At 35.6% G+C, this 19,315-nt stretch overlaps 3 protein-coding genes across 3 annotated transcripts; 1 reads left to right on the top strand and 2 right to left on the bottom strand.

Annotated features, from left to right (window-relative positions):
* Positions 1-1,801: 1,801 nt before the first annotated feature.
* Positions 1,802-6,010, bottom strand: LOC109002274 (patatin-like phospholipase domain-containing protein 1). The gene is made up of 7 exons (XM_018979940.2): positions 5,407-6,010; positions 4,871-5,014; positions 3,850-3,922; positions 3,149-3,254; positions 2,961-3,057; positions 2,373-2,468; positions 1,802-2,289 (listed from the first exon to the last, which is right to left on the bottom strand). Exons 1-7 carry the CDS (start codon positions 5,938-5,940, stop codon positions 2,131-2,133), a joined length of 1,209 nt encoding a protein of 402 aa, XP_018835485.1. The 5' UTR covers positions 5,941-6,010; the 3' UTR covers positions 1,802-2,130.
* A 4,726-nt stretch (positions 6,011-10,736) lies between these two features.
* LOC109002275 (serine/threonine receptor-like kinase NFP) lies at positions 10,737-13,541 on the top strand. The gene has a single exon (XM_018979941.2). The coding sequence runs from the start codon at positions 10,927-10,929 to the stop codon at positions 12,778-12,780; it is 1,854 nt and encodes a 617-aa protein (XP_018835486.1). The 5' UTR covers positions 10,737-10,926; the 3' UTR covers positions 12,781-13,541.
* A 109-nt stretch (positions 13,542-13,650) lies between these two features.
* On the bottom strand, positions 13,651-19,065 carry LOC109002276 (probable plastid-lipid-associated protein 4, chloroplastic). Its single transcript, XM_018979943.2, has 6 exons — positions 18,686-19,065; positions 18,266-18,379; positions 17,209-17,307; positions 15,316-15,390; positions 15,176-15,243; positions 13,651-13,947 (listed from the first exon to the last, which is right to left on the bottom strand). Exons 1-6 carry the CDS (start codon positions 19,022-19,024, stop codon positions 13,875-13,877), a joined length of 768 nt encoding a protein of 255 aa, XP_018835488.1. The 5' UTR covers positions 19,025-19,065; the 3' UTR covers positions 13,651-13,874.
* Positions 19,066-19,315: the final 250 nt, after the last annotated feature.

Genomic DNA, 19,315 nt, shown 5'->3' with positions numbered 1-19,315 from the left:
ATAAAATGAAGTATTTAAATTAAAATACTACTAAATCCTTAAATTAAAATACAAATAGTTAAGATTTAATAATACTTAAAATAGTTAATTCTAAATTAATAAAATGAAATATTTTAATTAAAATACATCTAAATCTTTAAATTAAAATACAAATAGTTAAGATTTAATAATACTTAAATAGTTAATTCTAAATTAATAAAATGAAGTATTTTAATTAAAATACATCTAAATCTTTAAATAATACTTAATAATTATATTTTTGTTGTATTGTTGTATAAATAATATGTTGTTATTGTTTGACATATGTTAGCATATCTTGCATTGTTTGTTCATCAAAATAAATCTTAGACCTGTTCGAGAGTTATTAATCCGGATGAATGCTTGATTGATAACTCTTGAATTGTCCAGAGTTGATAGTTTGTGATTGTAAGATTATTCTCGCAAACTATCAAACTATATTTGTTATCGTCCAACATTATGATTTTGGTAGATTCATCTATTGTTCTCCGAATATGTTATGTAAGCATTATAACCTGTTTTATGTTAGTATTATAATCTGTTTTAATTAAATATATGTTATGTGAAAATTATATAAGTATTATAACCTATTTTCATTAAATATATTAGAATATATATGACGATATTAATTCTTTATCTTATATATGTCTAGGATAAAATGGTTGCCTTACGTGCTGAATCTGCGTCAGACCATAATTTCTCAACAAGTGATATTGATATTTTTACACAAGTCTTGGGTCAATGTTCAGGATATTTGAGGGGTTTGAGTCGTTGTGTAAAGCCTTCTCCCTCTTCATCTTCTTTCGGGTTTGTCTCTATGACTTCTATAGCGCTAGAGAATGCGAATTCTAGAATCGAAGAATTGACTGCAAGGCAACATGAGTTAGAAATTCAGTTGGTGAAACAAGCAGACATAGAGATACGCATCAAACAACATGAAGAACAACAAGAAGAGTTCAGAAGACAGATGCAACTCCAAATGCAGCAGCTTATGCAATAGTACAGGTCTCCAAGCAACTGATAATATTTTACTTATAGATTTTGGAATTATCTATTTATGTACGAACAATGCCAGTCTCGCGGTTATTTATTTAGTTCGCACTTATTATAAAACTTTTGTGAGTATTAAACAATTTCTAATGTCTTTTTCAAATATTATGAATGTCTATTAATTTTTTATTATTGAGTTTAAATAAAATAGTTATCGTTCAAACGACCACATAACGTTCGAATGCAATTTACTAAATCGTTCGAACGTCATTTATTTTCGTAGCGTTCAAACATAACTTTTCCCGTTTGAATTATTATACCGTTCGATCTGTCCCTTTAACGTTCGAATGGAAAACTAAATTTATACCATTTGAATGGATGTATAATTTATTTTTGTTCGAACGTATTTTGCAATCATTCAAACAAATTAATCCAGTTCGAACGTAAAATTGTAACTATTCGAACGATATTTTGAGACGAATTTCAACCATGACAAAAGAAATTCACATTCGAACGGTTTCCTCCAAATTCGTCTCAAAAGATATTTTTTGAGACGAAATGATAATTTTCATCCCAAAATATCTTTTGGGACAGTGTTGTTAGAACGAGTTTGGGACAAATTTTTTTCATCCCAAAATATAGTTTGGGACGAAATGAGTATAATTTGGGATGAACAATTTCATCCCTAAAGAGCGTTTCTGTTATAGTGTCGTCTGAATAGTTCATCTACGAGAATTCACGAACGTCCCATGATCTTCTGAATGAATATCATTGACTTAGCATGAGATGAAAATCAACTTGAAATTGAACTGATCTTTATAATCTCAAATCAAACTATTCAATATTTCCTTTTCTTTCTATTTATTTTCTTTCTATTTATATTATTATCCCTCTCTTCCTCTTACTCAAAATCTTACAATGAACTTACACCAATCTTACATAAAATATTTAATATATCACGGGAATGCACATTCTGCCCTTTGTAGGCAAGCCTGTACACTACGGCAGGTAAATATTAAGCCTGTCCATCCAATAACGAGACAGCGGGATTCAAAAATTTGGATGGTTACGCCATGATATGTACGTACATCATGGATGTTGAACGTCTGGGATCAGTCATCATCATGAAGAGGCAGAGCCATTTCCAACCAAGGATTTGTCATCCTCAACTACTTCTTCCACTGGATTCTTCTCTGCCCAAACAGCTGCATCTTGATATCCAAGCTCAAAGAGCCGATCAAGAACATAATCTTCTGCAGGCTCAAGTGCCCAATTGAAAAGCTGAAGTGTAATGGGACAAGATCGATAATTGTGATCTATACTAAAACAAATGGGAGCATTTAATCAAAGAGCTATAGTATAACCTCTCGTGGGCTAGCCCTATTCTCAGGATTGCAGTCTGGACTGATCCCAATCCCTTGCAATCCCAATCTACTGGCTGGAAAAGCACAAACACGAACCTGCAAAGCAGCACGGCTTGGTTATATACTACCTTCACGAGTAACCTCAATATTTGTATTTGCACAGATATTGTATCTTGCTTTGTTCCCATAATATAGGATATGATGTCATTAAACCTAATGAATGCAGTCTATACTATACATTAGTGTGTACATGCTTACTTTACAAAAGTGTTAGGTCATTTAATAGTACTAGTAATAAACACAATATTCTAGGATGCCAAAACGAAACCGTACAACATTGCCTTCTAAATTCAAAAGCAGTTCCAACATTTCATTCTGAATTCAGGACCTTCCAAAAGAATACCAAAAAGAAATCACCACTACATTTTCCCCGAACATCACCCTCTAGTTGAGAACATATTAACTCATATACTACAAAATTAGTTTTATGCAAATGCATGGATTATAATTTATATGCAATAATAAACAACCAATAAGAATTATTTGCCTATTAAATATCTGCTTTTCCAACACAAGTCAAACAAATACCGTCTGTGCAGCAGATGTTGGTGGCATAAATAACGTCAAACCCCCATCAATACAAAGTCTATTCCGAAACAATGTAGCTGGCCTTGGTGCAAGATACCTGCACTGAAGTATATTTTAGTTTAACCAGATCATATGAACTAATATGACAGCAATCATTTGCAAAGCAAAATGGTATATTAACTAATCACCCTGGAATGAAGGAGGAAGTGAAAACTGCATTGATGAGATCTTCCTTGGAATCATACTGATCAACCAGTAAACCCCGAGGCCTCCAGAGAATCTGAGTCACAGCAACTATAACAAAAGAGACCATACTTAGAAGCAGCATGTAGAAGGGAATTGAAAAGGCAATTGTCCCAAAAACTTGTTAAATAATCACCAAGTTGTGATTCGATAATCTGTTTGTGGATGTGTTAAAAATTTCCCAATACAGAATTTCCAACTAGAGGCCAAGCCTCCCGATTAGGACACATTCTTTTTTTTTTTGATAAGTAAAATAAGTATTATTAACAAAGATGGGCAACAATTTTGATTAGGACACATTCTTAATTTACAGCTTTGATTAATACCAAAAAGAACTTGCCAGTTGCCAAGAAAAGGAGTAATCCAAATATTTAGAAAGAACTTGCATATACTTAATTCAATAGGCTAACTTCGAAATTCTTAACCATCTAACATGCTCTCCAAAATTTCTCAAAAAGACCTTGACAAAACATTTTGACTATCTGTACATTTTATTGCATTTTTTAAGTGCAAAATCTCCAAAGGTAAACAATTCTAATCACATACCATATTATACATTCGAGGGAGCAGAAGAATCATATTTTTTTATAAGTATCGACAATTTTATTGATAAGAAAGAATAGGCATAGCCCAAAACCGTTCTTACCACGAACCCTCCCGCTGGACCTAATATGAGCATCATCTGGCAGAAAGTTGTAAAGAACATCCCGTAGAACAGCCTATGCAAAGAAAAAATCACAACAATTAAGCTGGCCTCTCATTGCCACTGTGCTGCTAGTTCATAGAGCTTTAGAATGCACAAAACTTTTTGTACTTCTTAATTCTATATTTAACCAACAAAATATTTGATCAATTACAAAATTTTGCATTTCAGATTTCTATTACCATTCCAGCCAACCCTAAGTTTTTTAGCTTGTGCAAGGACCATCACTTACAACAAAATGGAGATGATCTAAAGGACAATATTCAACTGTGTAACACGCAAAAATGAAAAAAACCATTAGCACACATGTACTATGATAGTCCATAGACCTATATTTTAAACTGACATCTCCGAATAGATGTACTCCCTTACTCATATATAATATGATCAACTCTACCTATCAAAAAAGTATATATAATATGATCAACTCATTCCCCCTTTATCTTGATCCTAGATACCTCATCAATTGTATCCATCTCTTGATGCTGTACAGATATCTAACTTGGACATAAAGTCAAAAGTACGTTTCTTCCTTGGTATATAAAAAGTTCTACTGCAATTCAGGGGTTGGAGGTCTTAAAGCTTGAAGTCATTTTGATCAAGAGCAAATGGAGCACAATATCAATCAGACACAAACAGATTTGGATTTTACCGCAGAGAGACAGATGTTGAACCGCATAGACTGAGAGTTTTTAAGAATTAGATGTTAATTGTTGATCCAGACAGATTTGTATTTTTTTTTTTTTGGAACTATCATATATTATCTGACAACATTAGGACGGGAGCAACACTTTTATACAAGCAAGGAAATTAACAAAAAGACAATCCTCCACACATCAAAATGCTTTTACAACGCAAATAAAAAAGACATGCTCTTCTTCAAACATAAAGAATCTAAAAGATTTTACAGAGAAATATCTATATGGAACCATATATCCATTACAGTACAGGAGAGGAGGCATACCCCAAGTCGAAATGCAGTCCCTCTATTCCGGCAATCTTCGGCTAGGATTTTGGTAGCTTGCAAGGCCTCTTGCATAGTGGCTCCAGAGGCAATTACTGCACAGACTATCGCACCAGCTGAAGAACCAGCTAATGGTGTGGTTTCCTGTGTCAGAATATACATTTGAGTTAAGAGTATCAACCCTTGAGCTAAAGTCATAACAGTAAAAAGACGAAAAGCAGAACACAAGCATATTCTGACGTCGCAAAGTCCCTAGTATATTCCGACTTCTCCACAATTAACTAAAAATATCTCTTTGGACTTGCGTAAGCCATCAACAAAGGGAAGATATTTTAAATTAATAGAAAGGAATAATAAAGGCATGTTTTGTCAGGTATTTCTGAAAGGGTTACGTCCGTTCAAAAGAGAGAATTGAAAGCTAAGATTCAAGAACGTATTAGATAGCTATAGAAACCATAGAATTCAGAGTCGCATTCTGAAATCCCCCAACTATTACAAATAGAAATAAGAAATAGTAAGTATAAGAAATCTAGAACCTTGATATAACCCTTCTCAATGAGAAACTGAGCGACGCCAAGATGGTACGGAAACAAAAGCCCAGCAGCCGAGAAGCTGAACCCAGGACTCGTAACGACACGGCGTTCACGCTCGGCTTCCACGTCCTTCACGCGCTGCTCCCATATCACTTGTGGCTCAATCTCGTCCTCCATCACCGCCCCAATCCTCTCCTCGGAAGACACGGTGTCATTGAACATCGTCACCGAGGCCGTCTCACCATTCGGGCCTTTCTTGGGTCTTCTGATGAGGATCCGCGAGGCCAGTCCTAGGAAGAGCTCCCCGGTGGCCACGGCAAAGGATTTCTTCTCCGAGGCGACGTTCGGTTTTGGGGAGGAATCCTTGGCGGTGCAGGAAAGAATTGGAGTGCGCTGAGGGACCATGTACCGGCGGGTGAAATTAGGGTTAGGGTTATAAGGGAATAAAGGGTGAGAGTGGGAGAGCAAAAGAGAGGAGAGTGAAGGAGCCATGAACGAAGAAGAAAGGCTCCTGCTTCCTTTCTTGGTGAACAGCATTTCTAACGTTTGTTTCTGGCTTTGTTTGTGTTGGCGAGTTTCTGGAAGCTTTTTTTTTAATTAATTTCTTGATTTTTTGTGCATGGGTTTTTGCTGGAGCTAAGAGCATTCACATTGATTTTTTCAAATAATATTTTATTTTTAAATTTAAATAATTTTATTAATAGTTAGCCCACATTGAATTAGCTTCGTTTATTTTCAGAGATGAGATGAGATGAGATGAAATGAGATTAAAGTTAAAAAATTAAATAAAATATTGTTAGAGTATATTTTTTAATATTATTTTTGTTTTGAGATTTGAAAAAGTTGAATTGTTTATTTTATTTTATATTGGAAGTTGAGAAAGTTGTAATGATTAGATTAGATGAGATGAGATGAAATGAGATGAGATATTTTTCCAAAACAAATGAGGCAAGAGCATTCACATTGGTTTCTTCAAATAATATTTCATCTTTAAATTTAAATAACTTTATTAATAGTTGGCCCACATTGAATTAGCCAAACACTTTTCATCCTAAATATCAGCTACAGTAAATTCATCTTTTTCTTCAAATATGAAAAGTACTATTTCACCTCCAAATACATTGTTTATTAATATTGGCTCTCTCTCTCCCGCGTCTCCTTTCTCTTTCTTATTCCCTCTTCCTCTCCCGAATATTGAAAATCGATAGAATTGTTTTGATAATATTGATATTGATTTTGTTTATTGGATTGTGAAAATGAAAATGAATATGATTGTTAGAAATTATAGGTGATTATAGGAGGTTATGAAAATATAATTAATTATAAAATAAAAATTAATTATAAAATATAAAAATAATAAATAATAATATTTTATTTATATAGAGAGTGTGATGACTAATCCAATGTAGACTTTAAGTTTTGAATGATTAGCTAAAAGTGAAAAAGTTACATATTAGTCAAAATTTGAAGAGTAAAATAGCCAATCCAATGCCAACTGCCCAAATGGCCCTGCTATCCTGCCTCCATCCGCCCTGCTCTCGTACGGGCGGGCGGGCTACCCTCTTTTATTCATGTTGGGGTGGGGTCATCTGCCTCGTATGGAGAAGGTTTAGCGAGAGCGGAGTTAAGATGACTCCAATGAGGCCTGTCCTGCCTCTCGCTCAGCTCTATATATATAATTTTTTTTATTTATTTATAAAAATAAATATATTGTATATAAATATATACAATTTATTAAAAATTTAAAATTATATTTAAGTTATTAGATTGTCTTGACTTCCTAAACCAACCTTTATATAGTAGGCAAAGACAATATAATAGTCATACTTGAGTAATATGAGACTTAGTTGTAAGTCTCATATTGCTCAAATATTGTCTTAACTTCCTATATAAAAGTTAGTCTATGAGGTTAAGACAATTCAAAATCTAACTTTAATGAGTTTAAGTTTTTTTTATATTTATACATTTTAATTATAATTTGGGTCAAAAAAAATTTTTTGTACTAAATTTTTCTTTTAAATTTAATGTGTTGGCTTAGGCGGAGGTGAGACAGATGGGGCTTTTTCCCCTGCCCCCGACATCGGGGCGGGGGAAAAAACCCCACCCCCTGCATGGTGCGGGGTGGGGTGTGGGGAAGGGTTCCCCCACCCTGCACCATGAGGATAATAGCTCAAGCCGAGATTTACGATTTCAGTCTAAGTTGTCAAAATGTGTTCAAAACAGGCTTACTTGCTACGAAGCCCAAACTAACAAGATCCATTCCTATGGAGAGATTTCCTTTTGAGGCCCAAAATTACACATTCACAATGTTTGAATTGAACTTAGGCTCCATTTAGATGTACAAAACAGTTGAGTGCACTTCACTTTTAGGTTGCTTTGGACATCTAAATACACAAATGAGTAAAGTTTAACTTGAACTCGTTGACTGGGCCCCACGTAAATAGTGCTGGCAACTATCGAAAGGGACTTATGGCTCCTTAAACATGAGCTGACAATTGACATCGGCTAGACAGTGCATTTCAAGTGCATTACTCATTGACATATGTTGTAGGACCCCGCAACTCAAACTCACGGTATAACATTTGTTCCTTAATTCTTGTGCCAAAATGAAGTGTAGAAAACTTAGAGAGAGAGACACAATATTGGATCGTATATTTGATATTGGGGTCTACATTGTGACTAGGACCACAAGAAGCTTTTAATGCGATAGTCCACATGATGCGTCTATTTTTCTTCAAATTTGTCACGCTTCAGTACATCTATAGGCGTGGACCGAAGTAATTGTGAGTTTGGTTTTGGAGTAACAAAGATTTTAGAGATTTGTGCTCAGTGGCTTCTATGGGCTTGGATGGCTAATGTTTTTTTACTTAAATTTTATTGTATTTCTCTATATGGGCTAGCGTCGTGTTGGTTAAGCCGAGTTGCTTGTACGCCCACTTATGTTTATTTGCTGTTAGTTTGGAATTAAAAGGCCCATGACCTCTTCTAGAGCACTGATGATGTTGGCTCAGTAAAATGTCAGTACATTTCTAAACTTTGGTTAAATATTAATAAAATAGTCTGTATTGGAGTTATTAAAATAAGAAAGATCTACATATGAATTACAGTACTATCAAAATTTCTTTCAAATTTGGAGATGCATTGTTCATCTTTAAAAGAATTATTTTATTCTAAAAATATACACCACGAGAATTAATTCATTTTTTGTAAATGAAAAACTAATATATTGCACAAACAGGAAACTATTAAAATTAATATACAAGCATGAGGTAACAGGTAAGGTTCCTATACATGTGCAGGTGTAACATGTACATTTTTGTGCAAACTAATATACAAGCAGGAGGTAAGGTTCCTGCACATTTTTTTGTAGATGAAAAATAATAGTTAGGAAAAAAATAATTCAAATAAAAATTAAATTATTAATTAACATAGAGTTAGTGTAGTTGCATAATATGAAAAAAAAAAATTAAAAAAATTATATCTTGAATGATTTTGGTTTGACGCAAAACTTGACTTTTAGCCAAATTTTAGAGATGGTTTTGATGAAATCAATTCCAGTGCTCATAGCTCCCAATAGGGTTTTCATGGGAGTATATGTACTCAGACGCTGGGTAGTGTAAGGCATTCTGGAATGTTGACTCTTATATTTTTCTTCTCTTTTCTCTCATTTCTCACAAACGAGCTCCCCTCGAGAGCAATTTATTTGTGCATCTTATCAAACATCTGGAGTGTGTTACAGAATTGTAGAAAGTGTTGGGTCAAATCATTATTGAAAATCTTAACCCTAATTGCGTTGTCTCTGTTTCATATTCCTAACGCTAGATGTACCCAAACATTAAGAATTTTCTATCACCTTGAATTTGAATTATGCCTCAATATCTAGTCTTATGTTTTTTCCTACGTTTCAATTCTGAAAACTGACCTGCATATAACTTGTTCAGATCCTATTGGAAGTTGGAACAGCTAGCGTACATAACACAGGTATCTAAATCCTTGTCAACTGTTAAACATGGAAGAATATCTACGCCCATAGGGAGAGGAGAGTATCAAGAGGACAATGATCAAATGGAGGTTCAAGAACAACTAGTAGTACATGTCATTTTCTTTTAGAACTTGTTTCACTTCTGGTTGAAATTCTAGATTTCTCATCAATTTCCTTTATTTACTCACCATCTTCTCCCTCTTTCTCTCTCAAGTGTTGCTTAACTTTCAGCTACGATTCTGTGCCCTTTTAGCAGGCCAAGAACAATGAGATTGCCCTTCTCAGCAATATTAGTTTGATCATTTTGACTTCTGAGGTTCAGAGAATGCTGAAGCTGCTCTAATGTCATTGATGATGATATACTACCCTCAAAGTCAATGCCCTCATATAAGAAACAACAACAATAATAACAATAACAATAAATACTCTCGAGTCTCTGATGCTTTTTCCTTCCTTTTTTCCCGGATTTGCTAGAAGAGTTGAATTGTTTTTGTTGGATATTCCCGGATATCCAGATGTTTTATGCCTTAATAAAACACCTTGGTCTGAAAAGGAGATTTTGTTTTTGACCACAGCAGGGAGATATGAATACAATACAAAGGGTGAACTGAATATTCTTATCTTAAATTGTGATATTCCTTTACTTCTTGTAGCTCAGTGTAAACTTGTCTCTTCTTCTCCCTCTGTATCTGTCTTCCACTTCCACCCACTAATGGGCAGGTATATGATCCCTTGATTGATATGGGGGAGATGCTCTGATTTTGGATCCCATTCATTTGGACTATCCATTTAACTCCATTTGTTCCATCGAGGTTTGTCTCGACACAAACGATTGATTACCTATTTTCAATTATTATTAGGCTGATTATATCAATGATGAAGATCAATCAGAATGTTCCATCAAGACAGCCTGTCGGCAGTTTGGGGTCCCATAGATTACAAGTTGAAGACTTTAGGCTAATACTTTTCACATCCTTGTTCCTGCAACTGTTTATTGGGTCCTATCTGCAAACTGTATCTGAGACATACTATTGGCCTATAGAAATGGAACCATCAAAGTTGTTGCTGTCATACGTAGGCATGGTGTCTTAATTTGTATATACAAATGGTAGAACAGACAACTTCTTGCCGTCCAAATGAATTAAACTAACCTGATTCTTATTAAATTCTTAGCAGAAGGAGAACTATAATCCTGAAACTGAGAAACTTCATAAGGTTTTGTCTTGTTTGTTCTATTTTTCTGATTCAATATATCTCACTTGATGATACGGTCCGTAATTTATGCACAATGTCTCTAGCAAGGAGAAGAAAACTAAGACAGAATCATTTAAAATATAAATCTGAGATGCAAGACTTCAAGATTGATTATGTATGATATACGTATGATGTTTCATTCAAGTCAAAGCTAGAGACAAAGTCTTTGGAATTTTTGATACAAAATCTATTTTTATTCAAATTGAAAGCTTCATTTTAACAATACTTCGTAAACTTCTTCTGCCCGTGAGTGCATTTGACATAACTACTTCAGAGCTTAAGCAGCCATGCTCAACATAATGGATATCTCTTTACTCACCTCCCAAGTTCTCTTTCTTCTAACTTTGTTCTTTTCCATCTCTGATATCACAGCTCAATCAAACTTTTCATGCTCTGTGGATTCACCCTCCTCCTGTGAAACTTATGTAGCATACTTTCCGCAGCCTCCCAATTATCTGAATCTGGGAAACGTATCTGATCTATTTGAGGCCAGCAGCTCATCCATTGCAAAAGCTAGTAACCTAGTATCTGGAGTCAACGAGACAAAGTTATTTCCTGGCCAACTCTTACTAGTACCTGTTACCTGTGGCTGCACTGCAAAACGTTATTTTGCCAATATCACATACCAGATCAAGAAAGATGATAGCTACTACTTAGTCTCAGTCAATTCATTCGGGAATCTAAGCAACTGGAATGATGTTCAAGGGCTGAACCCGACTCTGAACCCAAACCTCTTGCAGATAGGTGTGGAAGTTATCTTTCCTTTGTTTTGTAAGTGCCCCTCAGAAACCCATTTGAAAAATGGTATTTCATACATCATTACCTACGTATGGCAACCCACCGATGATGTCTTGCAAGTAAGTGCTAAGTTTAATGCCTCACTGGAGAACATTGCATCTGAAAATGGCTACCGGAACTTCAGCACTGCAGTGAGTCTTCCGGTAATGATCCCCGTTTCACAGTTGCCAGCTCTCTCTCAAATTTACCCGACTGAGCAGTCTCATGAAGGAAGTCATTCCAAACGTCCTTGGATCATCATCCTTATTGTAAGCTTGGGAGGTGCTATGTTGATCTTTCTTTTGACAGCTTTGTTGGTCCATTCTCATCGTTCACGTCAGAGGAAGAAGGAAATGAAACGTGTTGGTTCCTCGCTGGAGAACAGTGTTCTGATTAAAATGAAGGAACAATCAAGACGTGAAAACTTTGAGCCTAAGATCACGCAAGGTAAGCTACTTCCTGGAGTTTCTGGCTATCTCAGTAAGCCAATCATGTATGAGACTAAAGCAATTATCGAGGCAACGGCAAACTTTGATGAACACTGTAGGATTGGGGGATCAGTGTACAGGGCGACTATCAATGGCCAGATCTTAGCAGTAAAGAAAACCAAGGAAGATGTCACAGAGGAACTAAAAATTCTGCAGAAAGTAAATCATGCGAATCTTGTGAGGTTAATGGGAATCTCCTCTGACACTGATGGGAATCGCTTCTTGGTCTATGAATATGCTGAAAATGGATCACTTGATAAGTGGCTGCACTCGAATTCTTCAAGCTCTTCGGTCATCCTCACATGGAGTCAGAGGCTAAACATTGCACTAGATGTAGCCAACGGCCTGCAATACATGCACGAACACACTCAGCCCACCATTGTTCACAGAGATATCCGAGCAACTAATATACTTTTGAACTCCGGGTTCAAGGCAATGATTGCAAAACTCTCACTGGCTAGATCTGCAACGAACTCTGCGATGCCAAAAGTGGATGTCTTTGGTTTTGGAGTTGTTCTACTAGAGTTGCTTTCAGGAAAGAGAGCCATGGAAACAAAGGAAAATGGGGAGGTTGCTCTGTTGTGGAAGGACATAAGGTGGATCTTGGAAGTGGAAGACAATAGAGAGGAGAGGTTAAGAAGTTGGATAGATCCAAACTTGGAGAGCTTCTATCCGATCGATGGCGCTATCAGCTTGGCAACTTTGGCGAGGGCGTGCACACTGGATAAATCCATGGAAAGGCCAAGCATGGGAGAAATCGTTTTCAACCTGTCTGTTCTTACTCAGTCGCCTTCTGAAACTTCAGAAAGATCATGGACTTCAGGGGCAGAAGGAGACCAAGTAATTCATATTATAAGTCCAGTCACAGCTCGCTAATTTAGCTCTTTTTATATTTTCATGTACTAAATACCCTTGAGGATTTTCATTCTAATAATTCAAATAGTTGAATCGGAATTTATGCATGCATTTTGCAATTCTGATGATAACAGAAACAAGTTGACAATCCTGATTTCATAGGCAATGCCAAGTAGGAAACCTTCTAGCAGTATATGATTGTTATGAAGATAAACTCAAATTCCATCCCAAACATGAAAAACCTTCATCGATTTCCCCTTGCCATGAATTGGAGTAAATGGAGAGAATCGGGTGGTGGCTGGTGGCAGATTATGGTCTGGCAGCTTGAAGGTTAAGCAACAGTAGTGTAAGATTAGTTGACAAGTAAAATAGGTTTGGTTCTCTTACGCTAACCATTTAACACAAGCTGAATTTCTCCTTGTGTACTTGATCCGAATCTGCAACATCAGTAAGTCACTTAAGCCCGACCTGATAGAAATTTAGCTGTAATGACAGTTTTAACTGCTTATGAAACACACCTTTGCAAATCTAACACTAAACAGACACTGTAAAGGCATCACATTCCCAAACACCCCTCCACCCCAAGAAATAAGTAAATATATGATTTATTTTCCTCAAGAGGGACAATGAAACAGTTTTAAGGGTGTCAACTATTTGCCTATGTAGTGAAGTTCGATTGTTTGTACTTCCCATTAAAAACAGTTTGATTGCTCCCCTTTTTATGTTAAGTTATCTCACTTTTTGTAACAGTAGCGTACAACTTTTTTTTTGATAAGTAAGAAGTAATTTTATTAAAAACGAATGTATAGGTGAAGCTCATGTGCAGAAGAAGTATACAACAGAAAACATCTAAATACATTCTAGGAAACAGAAAGCGACACCAGAAAATCATGAACGGAAATAATGTACAACTTACACTAAAAACTCGCACATGGAGCCAGGTTATCAATCAGTGAATTGAATTTCCCTTGGCTACTTTTCATACAGAGCGAATAAAATGATCAACTTTACCCAATCAGCTACAGTTATACATAAATGAACACACGGCACTAGTCAGTCCTCCACTTTACCCTCTAGAGAGGAAGCTCAACAATCATTCTTTAGGAAAAGCTACATCAAAGAGGAACTCTATAGGATGCATCCACCATTTTTAAAATGAATAAGTTACCTTTATCTCCTCTTGATATTCTGCAAAGAGGAAATTAGAATTCAGCAGAAGTACAGGACTGAGCAAAAAGGCTGAAATTCGTTAACAGTAAAACCATTAAGAATCCAGTAGATTAATTATTAAAAGCTTGATTATGGGATTATGTTGGCATTACCCTCAACTTAAGTGTGGCAATAGTTGAGCCATGTTCGATCTTATTGTCTTATGTTTGTGTTTTTCCTCTATTGTTTGAGTGGCATACTTTGCTAGTTCAAAACTCCAACACATCAGTATCAGCTTCCACTATTGTAACGAATTGGTATCAAAGCATATGGTTTGATCATTCTGTAGTTTGAGAGAAGATGATGTTTGTTACATGTTTGCAATGAGTTCTATAAGGTTACAAGCAAGTTTGGCTTTAGTTTTGGAAACAATATTTATCTTGTTTGGAACTATCATGATAAAGAAAAGATTTTCTTGATGGAATTTTAGTTCAGGTGAACATTTGTTGTGAATTACCTCAAATTCCTATCTTTTTTTTTGTAAGTGTAACCTCAAATTCCTATCTTTACTAGGTTAATTATTAAAAGCTGAAAGATGCATGCTTGGGAGAGTTAGATGTAAGATTTGGGTGTAATGAGATTTTTGTTGATTCAAATTTGTGAGGTCCGTGAACTATATTTGTGCAAGTTAGTCAAGTGTGTGTAATCCGTATCACTAATAGTTCAATTTGGTTATGTTGCCTGTGAATTCAAGCACAGAGTACATTAAATCTTGTTGTCTTATGAAGATGTTTCTATTTTGTTGTTTGCATGGTGTACTTCACTAATCCCAAACTTCAATATATTAGTATCAAAGCTTCCATTCTTGTTAAGGTATGCATCTAGGTTGTGGGACTGTAGGACATTAGGTTGTTTTCGAGGCTTGTGTAGTCTGTAATCAATGCACAGACCCTAGGGTCTCAATCGGAAGGCATTGTGACTGACACAACTTTCATTAATTCAATTTACTCATATGCATATATGGTTTGTTTGAAACCACTTAAAAATGAGGCTCTTCTTTGATTATTAATATTCTTTTATTAGTAATTCTAGATGGTAGATCTGAAGGAAAGGACAGCCTTAAAACTTGAACCAAATCTAAAGAGCCAATAATATGATATCTTTATCACAATGTTTAGTATGCAAGTATTTATACCAATATTCATCAGGGGAAAAAAAGAAATGGTGTGGCATTGAACAGTGGAAACAATGGTTTCACATCTCTTACCGTAACTCTTCATCCAAGTAAGTTATTTCCAACTGACCACGACCACTCCCTGGTGACTTAATAGGTATCTGGGAAGCATTATAAGTCATTAGTTAGAGGAAAAGAAAGTGAATCCTTGCATACAGAAAGATATGACACACCAGACCAACAATTCTGAAGAAGTCAAATTTAACCGCCACTCTTCTTGAGTTTAAAGGGACTAAATTAGCTGTGACCTGCACAAATATCAATCGATTGACATTATGTAGCTTTACAGCATGATAAAAGTCATTATACACATGAGAATAAGTGGCAATAAAAGGTCAAGTTAGAGACCAAAGAATAGCAAGAGAATTTCCCAAAACTCAAAACCATATGGCACACCTCCAATATAAACAACATAAAGTTGGATTTGAGAACTTAGAACACCAGATTTACTCTGCTTCTCAACACTATACACCCTCCATGAAAATCTACAACGTTGAAAAGTCTAAAAAAAGTTTTGGACAAGAGTATTCTTCAGTAAATTGTGTGGAATAAGAAAGGACATGCGTCAATCCTTCTAAATTTGAGCAATGTCAAAGAGAAAATTGTTTGGACATGCAACAGAAATGGGAGCTATATGGTCAAGAGTGATTATCAATCCCTTTAGTCTTGAGCCACCCCAATTAAAACTATAATGCAGTCCTTAAAAGGTATCCTTTTCTTTTTCCTAACCTCAAAATGCCTGGATGCTATCTGGAATATTGAGATGGTGACATTACTTGAGGCTTTCCTTCTAAAAGTTTGACACAGAGACACACAACGAAAAGAGGGTATGCAGATCCAATCAGCAAAGTGTTTGTTAGAGAGCCAGAAACAACTGAGCATTTGTAGCTTTGTCCCCATGGACATACATTACTCCAAAAGCAAGTTCCTTCCAAATAGAATTGTCATTAAGGTTTCAAGCATTGTTTCATAGCTTCTACAAAAGTTTGAGTGTTGAAGTAGTCCTTAACAGATTTTGAACACATGCTCTCACAGCTCACAATCATATGCTGAACAATCTGAGATGGGCACAACCCAAAAGTTTTCAAACCCAGATTTCTACTTCATGGGAAATCTTCTCTCTCCTTCAGGACACCAGAGCTACCGCATCCCAGTTTGTTCTATATTGCATTGTAAGGAAGCTTGCCTGCAGTTAGGCAAGCTCGTATAGAAGGCACCTTCCAACTTTGGCCCTTCTTCTGATTCAGTTTCTAGCCTTGTTTCCAGGGCCCCATGGTAGTTTGGGGTTCATGTCTTTTACATCTTTTGTTCTTTGTATCTTCATTCAAAACTTAAGCAAATGGAAGCCCATTGAAAGGCCATGAACTACAGTCCTTATCATATGTATCACCCATAACTTGGACAGCCGCGCTTGGAAAGATATTGACGGTTGATAACTTAAGGAAGCGGGGTATGGTGGTCATGGAGTGGTGCTACATGTGCAAAAGGAATGGAGAATCGATAGATCATTTGCTTTTTCATTGTGAGGTGGCGGGGGAATTATGGGCTGGTATCCTTGATAGAGCCGGACTGAGTTGGGTAATGCCTAAGAGTGTGGTGGAACTACTAGCGTGCTGGAACAGGAGGCATAACAGTGCACAATTGGCAGCAGTGTGGCGTATGTTACCTTTGTGCCTAATGTGGTGTTTATGGTCAGAAAGGAATGATAGGTGCTTTAACAACAAGGAGCGTGCAGTGGGGGAAATCTGGAATTTTTTTGTATTCTCTCTTTGACAGTAGTTTTCTGCTATTTTACTGAAGGGTGGGAGTGTCCATGAGTTTCTATCTTCTTTTCAGCTCACTAGAATGTAATTAGGTGTCTCACTTTGTATACTTCCTGTGTACTTGGGCATTGCCTAGTTTCATTCTATTCAATAAAGATATCTATTTACTTATAAAAAAAAAAAAACTTCCACAAGCAGGTGAGTATTCGCAAGCATTGCTTAAGTAATGGTCGAAAACTGAAAGAAATAGCAATATTTTTATATTCAATCCATGTAAAGAATATGTTAAATAAGAAGAAACACCTGATTAAAGAATGGCCAAGTTTCCATATTTTGAGCCCTAAGAGTATCCACATTGATTGCCTGGTAGATTTTTCCATTTGGTCGTAAAAATTTTGGTCTCTGCCATGTGAGCAATCAGTTATAGTCCTATAAAAATTAATGATATATAAGAATAGAATAAAATAAAATAAAAATAAAATAGAAGTATAGAACAAGAAAAAAAATAGCATTTGCTCCACTACACTTGCATGGGAATGCATGTATACACGTACATTTGTTCTACTACAGAGAACAGGAGGATTAAAACCAAGGCTTGAAAAATCAGAATGGAATTTAGAATTGGGTTGGGACTGATTCATTGAATTGAACAATTCATGACAAATTTGTATTAGGTATCTTAGCGTTAATTAAAATAATTAAAAACATGTACAATGAAATTCAAGCATTTCAAATTGTGTATAAATGAGTTTAAATTATAAATTCACTGACCAACTTTAATAAGAATATGATGTGAATCTGTATAGCTTCAATAAGAATGCAACACATGTATCTACTCAAATGTTCTTAATGTTTTGTCTCAAATATTCACGTTTACAAGGAAGATGAAGACCCTTAAGTTATAAAGTCGGGGTAAAGGTAGTATTTTTTTTCTCAAAATCACAAATTTAATATCAAATACTCATTTCTCTTCAACCAAATGAAGTAAAGAATTCTAATTTTATTTTTAACTTCTCTACATTCTCACTAAACACATGGATAAAAAAATTAACACATGTACGGCGACATATTTTCATACGAGGAAAAAAAAAGCAACAAAAAACTCATCTCCGAAACTCAACTATAGAGAAATACAGTTGTGAATCGGCTGAAATCGTTTTAAATTGGCTAAAATTAGTCTGAATCAGCCGATTAAACCAGTTCTTTGTGTGACTAAAGAAATACACAAAACTCAGTCTGGTCTCTGACCCATCTTTGTGTTGCAAGTTGCAAGTATGCACGAAGTGGAATTAGAAAGGTTAAGCTTTCCATACAAAAGACAAGTTTCAAACAATTGGAAGGACCATTGACAAAGTATCACCTGAGTTTGCAAAACGGACTGGGAGGTTGTATATATGAGTTCCCATTTTCCATTGAGCAGATTGGACTTGAGAGGCTCCTTTATTTCATTCACGTCCTCGAGTTTACGAGCAATCTGATCAAGGAAAAAAACCCACAAATATGACACAAGAAAATCTTTAAATATTACATCAAACGTAAACTGACAGTAGATATAACTTATAAGATTCTGTATTTCTTCATTTTCAATTAGCAATTATTCCATTTTCAGTGATTTCCTTGAGAAACAAATGGGCTGTGCACTACTACAATAAAAAGGTACCCAGAGGAGTAGAATTTCCATTTCTCGTACCATATAAGCGCAGGAATAAAAACAAAGAAAAAAAATTGAAATCAAAATGTCGAAGTAAAGCAAAACTCATCAAGGGGTGCACCGTCTCACCTGTTCTACACGCTGTTGGTCTTCGGGAGTAGCCTCAGCCCCTCTATCAAGAGGCCCTATTGTTGCGTAAAGCTCCTCCTTGAGGCTCTCAGCATCCCTACCCTTTGTCAAAAAGCCAGGAAAGAAGGAAATTCTAGTCCTCCGTATGCCAGAATCAGCAGTGTCAAGGAGCTTGCTGGGGCTTACTATGACGTGGGTGCTGGCGGTATTTGGTATTGGAAATGAGAGTGGGGATTTGTCATGAAAAATAACGGGTGCAGGGTGAGAAGCAAGTGGATGATTGCCGGGTCGCAGTTTATTTGGCGGCAGAGTAGCAGAAAATGAAGGAGCGAGAGCCATGGAAGATAAAGGCGGATTTTTTGTACGTGTTGGCGTTTCAGTTTTCAGTCATTTAAAGGGAAGCGCTTGATCGAGTAGATATTTTTTATACAAACGAGCAGTTATCTCGTGCATAATTTTATTTATAATATTATAATAAATTTTAAAGTTTTTATTATTTTAATAATTAATAATAATTGTATAAGTAAAATTATAAATATAAATAATATTTTCTTATACAAATAAGAAGTTATAATTTTACCCCACAAAAAAATTACAAAAAATTATTATTATTATTATTATTTGATATTA

The sequence above is a fragment of the Juglans regia genome, chromosome 16 (assembly GCF_001411555.2).
Source record: "Juglans regia cultivar Chandler chromosome 16, Walnut 2.0, whole genome shotgun sequence".
Classification (NCBI taxonomy): Eukaryota; Viridiplantae; Streptophyta; class Magnoliopsida; order Fagales; family Juglandaceae; genus Juglans; species Juglans regia.
Note: the sequence above shows the minus strand (reverse complement) of the source record. Positions and strands in the feature narration are given on the sequence as shown.

What these genes read in the sequence shown, in the direction of transcription:
- LOC109002274 (XM_018979940.2), bottom strand. Translation starts at nt 5,940, where the DNA reads ATGCTGTTCACCAAGAAAGGAAGCAGGAGCCTTTCTTCTTCGTTCATG. An exon ending in ACTTCCTCCTTCATTCCAGG is followed by an intron (nt 3,058 to 3,148) that starts GTGATTAGTTAA and finishes ACTTCAGTGCAG; the next exon opens with GTATCTTGCACCAAGGCCAG. An exon ending in CAACATCTGCTGCACAGACG is followed by an intron (nt 2,469 to 2,960) that starts GTATTTGTTTGA and finishes GCTGCTTTGCAG; the next exon opens with GTTCGTGTTTGTGCTTTTCC.
- LOC109002275 (XM_018979941.2), top strand. Translation starts at nt 10,927, where the DNA reads ATGCTCAACATAATGGATATCTCTTTACTCACCTCCCAAGTTCTCTTT.
- LOC109002276 (XM_018979943.2), bottom strand. Translation starts at nt 19,024, where the DNA reads ATGGCTCTCGCTCCTTCATTTTCTGCTACTCTGCCGCCAAATAAACTG. An exon ending in CTTGGCCATTCTTTAATCAG is followed by an intron (nt 15,391 to 17,208) that starts GTGTTTCTTCTT and finishes ATATTTGTGCAG; the next exon opens with GTCACAGCTAATTTAGTCCC. An exon ending in TACTTGGATGAAGAGTTACG is followed by an intron (nt 13,948 to 15,175) that starts GTAAGAGATGTG and finishes TCCTCTTTGCAG; the next exon opens with AATATCAAGAGGAGATAAAG.